The sequence below is a fragment of the Siphateles boraxobius genome, unplaced genomic scaffold (genome assembly GCF_051911475.1).
Source record: "Siphateles boraxobius isolate OS27281-9 unplaced genomic scaffold, OSU_SipBor_1 120, whole genome shotgun sequence".
Classification (NCBI taxonomy): domain Eukaryota; kingdom Metazoa; phylum Chordata; class Actinopteri; order Cypriniformes; family Leuciscidae; genus Siphateles; species Siphateles boraxobius.
Genome location: NW_027508723.1, coordinates 1,707,501 through 1,714,938, shown reverse-complemented (window position 1 = coordinate 1,714,938; position 7,438 = coordinate 1,707,501). Strand labels below are relative to the sequence as shown.

The window sequence follows — 7,438 nt, the reverse complement described above, 5'->3', positions numbered from 1 at the left end:
GCCTTCTCCGCTGCCATAGTTGCAACTATTGCGTCATCAGAACAGTGTTTTCGACGCACCGCCGTTTCCATTTAAAACCAGCTTTGCAACTTTTTGTCTGGTCTGAACCATAGACTGTCTGAACCCCAGACCAGCCTCTGGTCATGTGACTATCACTGAAAACTGAGCCACACAACATTTGATCACTGGATTTACACTTATTTTTTAAGAATTTCGTATCTAATCATCTCCTGACGAACACATTCATTATTATGATTCGAATTATCACTCAATGAGTCATTTAACTATGCATGTCTATTAAACTGTTTCTGGAAATACATACATTTTCAGATTTTTGGACTTTTATTAAGTAGGCTAAACCTAATATATTCACTTGAAGTAAGCCCTTAGATTTTAAGTTAACAAATTAGGTCAAGAATGGAATATGTTTTCTTTTTAATTTTTTTATCAATATGGTAATCAACAAGATTATCGTATTCAAATTATTGTGATAAACCTTACATTTGTAACAGAATTTGTGTCATGTAATTTGGAATCAGCGACTGACTAAAATTCGTAAGGACAATTTTTTTTAATTCGTAAGTAGTAATCTGTTCATTGGATTCCTCCTCTCTTGCGCATGCGCACACGCACTCACGCGCACGGATCATCTGATGACGTGGTGCCGTTGGCGTTCGCTGAGCTGCGCGAGAGGATGGCGGACCAGAACAGGCAAATCAAACTCGCTGCAGCCAAGAAAAAGGTACATTTATGTGATTTAACGTAGTCTTTCACTCTCTTTGTTACAAAAGACAACTGTCGATTGTAATTGAATCGATTCCGAGCGTGTGTGTGTCTCATCTGTCATGTTGACATTCCACGTCTACCGGCCTCTCCTCGGGCCCGCGTCCGGGAATCAAGCACTCTCGGGCAGGCGCGGCTGTCAGGAAAGCTCGGGGATTCAGCAGAGATTAAGCCTGAATATTAACTCATTCGAGTTTGTCTCTCTACACGCGTTTATAACGATTTTAACAAGTCAGAAATGTTCTAAAAGTGTCTGTCTGTGAATGTCAGTGTACCTTGGCAATCTAATGTTGTTAGCCTCTGTGTTTTGTTGTTGTTTATAATTTTGTAACTGACGCCATCAACAACAATGTGAATTACTAGACAATAAATGAATGTTTTTTTTGTGAAGTTCGTGACTTTAGGCTCGTTTAATCAGCTAATTAGTGTTAGCCTAACTGTTACCTGCTAACTGCTAGTTAAAATGACAGGTCCAATTGAAACAGCTGGTTGATAATCTTTGTTAAAAGTAAAAGTGCTTAACTAATAGGTTTAATTGGTTTTCGATCCCCTTATAGTGCACTTTTTGTTGATTGTTTGATGTTTAATTGATTAAATGAAAGATCAAATCTATGATAATTAGTGTTTTTGTGGAATGATGCATGTTGAGTGCACTTGATGATGCCCAAAAGTGCTGTCTAGATAGGCAGCTCATGTACACTAGGTCAAATCAGCTTTTTTTCTATAGCACTTTATACAGTGCATATTGTTTTAAAGCAGCTTCACACTAATAAATAAAAGAGAATCAATAATGCAAACTTCATCATATATTAGACTAATTCAAATTCTGCTGTAAATTAGCTCTAAACTGACATTATTCAGCTCAAGTCAGGTCAGATGTTGTTCTCATCTAACAGTGTCAGTGCAGTCGAATTGATAGTATTACTGAATATTAAGTGTCATATATACCTCAACTAAGCAGGCCAAAGGAACAGCTGCTGTCTGGCCTGGAACATCAACAACATGTCTTGATAAAATACACTTTGGAATTTAAGTTTTGTCTCTGTCATATGAGAGCTTCATAATTTAGACCATGTGCCCCATGAAAGCTGAATCACAAATCTGACCTACTAGAGAGACTGTGTTCGTTCTCAATCTCCATATCGCTGGATCGGATGAGAGCTTCTTCATGAACAGAATGTGCAGTTTGTTTGTTTTTTGTCATATCTGACCGTATCTGTAGCGTCACTGGTACTGTGGAACTTGATTTAGTTATCTTGATTTAGTTTTGAAGAATGAGTTCAAGCCAGTGTGTTTAAACTCTGTCAGAATTAGGACAGATTATTGACTGGAGTAGTTACTGCCTGTCAGTGGCACTGGTGCATTGATGCTGGATTTAGTTCAACAGCAGCCAAAGAGTATCAGTCACAATCACAATGAACAAATTATTTGTGTAGAAATACTTTTCACAACAGAATTGCTAGTAAATTTCACTATTAATTACAAAGAAATGGCATGTGACACGTCAAATTAAAGTAGAAAGACTAGAAAAGTATTTTCACTCCCCAATTATTTAATCATTTTTATAGTGTAATGTCTGTTGTCATTGCATTTTTCAATTCAATTCAATTCAATTCAAATTTATTTGTATAGCGCTTTTCACAATACACATTGTCTCAAAGCAGCTTTACAGAAAGTGCATTTCGGAAATGTACATAGAAAAATACAGTTAGTTAATCAAGTATTAATTTATGGCATAACATATCGCCGGCTTTGAGTCGTCTCTTCACAGGCGTCGAGTCGTCTCTTCACAGGCGTTGGGGCATCTGAAGTCTCCGTGAGAGGCTGGATACAAACTGGAGCTGACGAACGCTATTTACCTCGGGACTAGCGTCCCGAGATAACAGCAGAAAGGCAGATTATATAAAACAATATCAAATAAAAAGCCGCATGATCCTTTCACTTATCTTCTCATTTTTGCTCACTAATTGTAATCAGCAGTGTTTTGGTGCTTGTGTAAATGGAGCAAACAGTGTTTGGTTTGGATCAGTTTTATTAGTGTTGTTTTATTAATATTTTGAATTGGCTTTTATTTTTAAATTTGTCATTTTTTTTTGTAATTTCATTATGTGCTTTTTTCTTTAAATATTGCTATTTAGGTTTAATTTATTTTAATTTAATTTTATATTTATTCCCACTCCAGTTAATTATTTGAGTGCTTCAACTTAAACTTAATTGCTAAGGCAACATTTTTTATTTTGGTTTAGTTTAAGTTTTTCAGCTAATATTTATATTTTACTTTATTTCAGATTATTTCAGTTAACAGAAAAGCTTTTAATAGTTTTAATTAACGATACTAACCCTCCATTTTTAGGAAGCTTTACATTCTTTTGTTGTGAAAAGTGAATTATTCCTGTCCTATATCTGCACTCATATACACTCACCTAAAGGATTATTAGGAACACCTGTTCAATTTCTCATTAATGCAATTATCTAATCAACCAATCACATGGCAGTTGCTTCAATGCATTTAGGGGTGTGGTCCTGGCAGGGAACTACACTAACCTTTTCCACTGGTGGCACTTGCACTACTAACTTTTTCAGTTACTAGCGCAAAATATGATTTGGTCGCACAAATTATTTATAGTAAGCCGCTCTGGATAATAATGAACAATAATGAAACTGTATTGCATACAGATGTGCTTTTTATTTTGCTTGCCATGTTTTAAACCACATGCCGCCTTGTTTTTGTTTTCTTTAACATTGGTTGGGATAGATTTACTGCAATAGAAAATACTGTACACAATAAAGAGCAAAATGGATTTCAACATGCTATGGTTTGCACAGATGGGCAGACTCGTGAACTCGTAAGTAGTGATGCACCGATGTGAAAATTGTGGCCGATACCGATAACCGATATTAATATTGCTGTTATGGTCGATATCTCTGTATAGAAAACAAATTTACTGATAATCAAATAAAGAGATATTTTTAAAAACACTTTTCTTTTCTTTTTTTTACTTTAGAAATGACTGATATTGGGCACCTTTACCTGTGTGCAAAATATGTCACACATAGGACACGCATGCATTATATTGCATTGCATATAATGTGTGCTGGTCAACTTGTCTAAAATTAAGAAACCCCTAGAAAAGAGTAAAAAAAAAATGCTGAAAAAAAAAAGTGTTGTATTTATTATTCCAATATCCAGGGAAAACGGCTTCTATTTGTGATGTGCTGTCTTTGCGTTTGAACATTGCACATTTTAAACAGGACACGCATTAGCTGAATAAATGTTAGCCAATACAAACATATTTATAGAAAACAGTTGACAATGAATAGAAAGAAGTCCAATAATAGCATAACAAATCACTTATTATAAAAATAATATCAAGTATAAGTTAAATGAATCCGACATAGGCCTATAATGAGGACTGTGTTAGCAGTAAAACGGCCGTCATTTAACGAATTTTAAAAACACGGATGGATAATACAAAATGCTTTCTGACATTTTGACAGAAAAAAAACAAGCAAGAACAAAATTTAAACTATAGCCAATTTTCATTTTACAATTATCTTCTCTCTCTCTGTGTGCGCGCGTCCGTGTTTCTGAGAGAGAGAGCTCGCGCAGCACTGATACAATGGTACGTTTTAATCTAAGTAACGGTCGCGGGGCTGAAGCCAACTTGATGTGTTGAATGCTCAGAGCACGTTATAAAACGTATTCTTAAAATACACATTTCTGTTTTAATAAATGCTCATAGTAAAGCATAGCATATTGCCTAAAAACATAGGTACAAAAATAATCAGTGATACATTTGCGACCCATTAAAAATTAGGGTCGCAATGGCATTTCAAAAGGTCGCATATGCGACCATTTTGGTCGCAGTGTAGTTCCCTGGGTCCTGGTCAAGACAATCTCCTGAACTCCAAACTGAATGTCAGAATGGGAAAGGAAGGTGATTTAAGCAATTTTGAGCGTGGCATGGTTGTTGGTGCCAGACGGGCCGGTCTGAGTATTTCACAATCTGCTCAGTTACTGGGATTTTCACGCACAACCATTTCTAGGGTTTACAAAGAATGGTGTGAAAAGGGAAAAACGTCCAGTATGCGGCAGTCCTGTGGGCGAAAATGCCTTGTTGATGCTAGAGGTCAGAGGAGAATGGGCCGACTGATTCAAGCTGATAGAAGAGCAACTTTGACTGAAATAACCACTCGTTACAACCGAGGTATGCAGCAAAGCATTTGTGAAGCCACAACACGCACAACCTTGAGGCGGATGGGCTACAACAGCAGAAGACCCCACCGGGTACCACTCATCTCCACTACAAATAGGAAAAAGAGGCTACAATTTGCAAGAGCTCACCAAAATTGGACAGTTGAAGACTGGAAAAATGTTGCCTGGTCTGATGAGTCTCGATTTCTGTTGAGATATTCAGATGGTAGAGTCAGAATTTGGCGTAAACAGAATGAGAACATGGATCCATCATGCCTTGTTACCACTGCGCAGGCTGCTGGTGGTGGTGTAATGGTGTGGGGGATGTTTTCTTGGCACACTTTAGGCCCCTGAGTGCCAATTGGCCATGGTTTAAATGCCACGGCCTACCTGAGCATTGTTTCTGACCATGTCCATCCCTTTATGGCCAACATGTACCCATCCTCTGATGGCTACTTCCAGCAGGATAATGCACCATGTCACAAAGCTCGAATCATTTCAAATTGGTTTCTTGAACATTAAAATGAGTTCACTGTACTAAAATGGCCCCCACAGTCACCACATCTCAACCCAATAGAGCATCTTTGGGATGTGGTGGAACGGGAGCTTCGTGCCCTGGATGTGCATCCCACAAATCTCCATCAACTGGAAGATGCTATCCTATCAATATGGGCCAACATTTCTAAAGAATGCTTTTAGCACCTTGTTGAATCAATGCCACGTAGAATTAAGGCAGTTCTGAAGGCGAAAGGGGATCAAAACACAGTATTAGTATGGTGTTCCTAATAATCCTTTAGGTGAGTGTATGACTAATACTGTAGCTTTTATTTGATATCAAACACTAAATCAAAGTCTGTGTGTTTCTCTTGTGCCATAAGTCGACTTGCGTAGGCCGCCTGCCGGAACCTAGTTATTTTAGTCGATAAAGTTTAAAAAATTGATATTTTTCTTACACTGGCTTCACTTCAGAAGGCCTTTATAAAGACTGTGGAGCACTTTAATCACGGATGAATAGGTTCTGATGGACTTCCAAAAATATACACCCATTGACTCGCATTATAAGGCTTTGAATAGCCAGGACATTTTTTAATATAACTCAGATTGTATTCGTCTGGCTTATGACGATGGCTTATGGGTGAATAAATCATAATTTTAATTTCTGGGTGAACTATCCCTTTAACGTTCCTGTTCTGTCGTTCCGCAGCTGAAGGAGTTTCAACAGAAGACTGTCCCATCCACAGTGAGTGCTGGACTAAAGAAGAAGAGGAAAGTGAAAGCAGGTGATCAGACGGATGGACCTGCAGGCAGACGCTCTCCAGACAGCGTGAGTCGATCACTGTGTGACACCAGTGCGGATGGGACTGAATGTTGACTGTGTTTGCTTTTGTCGGGATTTGGTTGTTTTTTGACTGATCAGTTAGTGGCACTTTCCCACGGCAGGAATTAATCCTCGTTTCAGGATCTAATCAGTCGTTTTTGCATATGATGATTATATTTCCTCTTCACCAGGGACTGTTTTAGCTTAGTCCTGCTGTTTTTACAGAACAGCCAGTAATTACAAGCCAAGTCACCTTTATTTATATAGAGCTTTATACAGTACAGATTGTGCTCAATGCAGATTTACAGTAATAAAACATGAAAGTAAGAGAGTTCAATTCAATGACAATAGTAAACAGTCATTATTCAGAGATTAAATGCAGAGTCCTATCTAGGGTTATCACTGTTAACTACAGCTATTAACATTTTTTGTTAATTAAAATAAATCTGGGGAAAAAATATATATATACATTTTAGATAATAAAATTAGAAATGTCTTCTTGGCAACAAACTTTTTGATATTGTATAATTAACACGTTGTTGTTAATACAGCTGAATTAGTTTTTTTATTATTAATAATATTTTGAGTTAAAGCATTAAAATTACTATCTAACTGGAAATAACTATAACTGAGCATAATTACTTAAATAAATACAAATATTGAACTGCATGTAATACAATTTAAGTAAAATCAGTACAACAAATTGTATATATTTTTATATATTTATATTTTGCTGTATTGGGGTTCATTTAATTAAATATATTAATTTATACTTTTGTCATTATAGAGAATTTAAATGATGACTTTAATATATTCAATTAACAACATATTATAATTAATATCTAAAAACTAAAAATAGTAACACTATTCAAAATATTCGGATAACTTGAATAGTCTGTTTTGCATATAATGGCTGGTTAATCTGGCTCAGGCACTACTAACCCTTCATCTAGTCTTTCCTGATTCCTTTATCACTTTCTTACCACTACTTCCTCCTCTCTCACTCCTTCTCCTTTACCCGTCTGCCTCTCCTTCCCCTGTAGATTGAGAATATTCTCAAAGTTATGGTGTCTGATCTTAGTCTGACTAATGGAGTGTCTCAGCCTCCATGTGTCAACAACAGTCAGGTGAGCTACACACAC

General features: G+C 36.7%; 1 protein-coding gene across 8 annotated transcripts in view; it reads left to right on the top strand.

The window, feature by feature from the left end:
• Positions 1–619: 619 nt before the first annotated feature.
• Positions 620–7,438, top strand: part of golga2 (golgin A2) — a 42,593-nt gene continuing 35,774 nt past the window's right edge. For 3 of the 8 annotated variants that reach the window (XM_077222477.1, XM_077222475.1, XM_077222472.1), the window contains exons 1-2: positions 636–742; positions 6,183–6,302. In XM_077222477.1, coding sequence (XP_077078592.1) covers positions 695–742; positions 6,183–6,302 — 168 coding nt within the window. In that variant the 5' untranslated portion in view covers positions 636–694. Of the gene's footprint in view, positions 743–6,182; positions 6,303–7,339; positions 7,424–7,438 lie in introns of all 8 variants that reach the window. The other 5 variants (XM_077222474.1, XM_077222470.1, XM_077222473.1 and 2 more) reach the window with 4 other exon arrangements.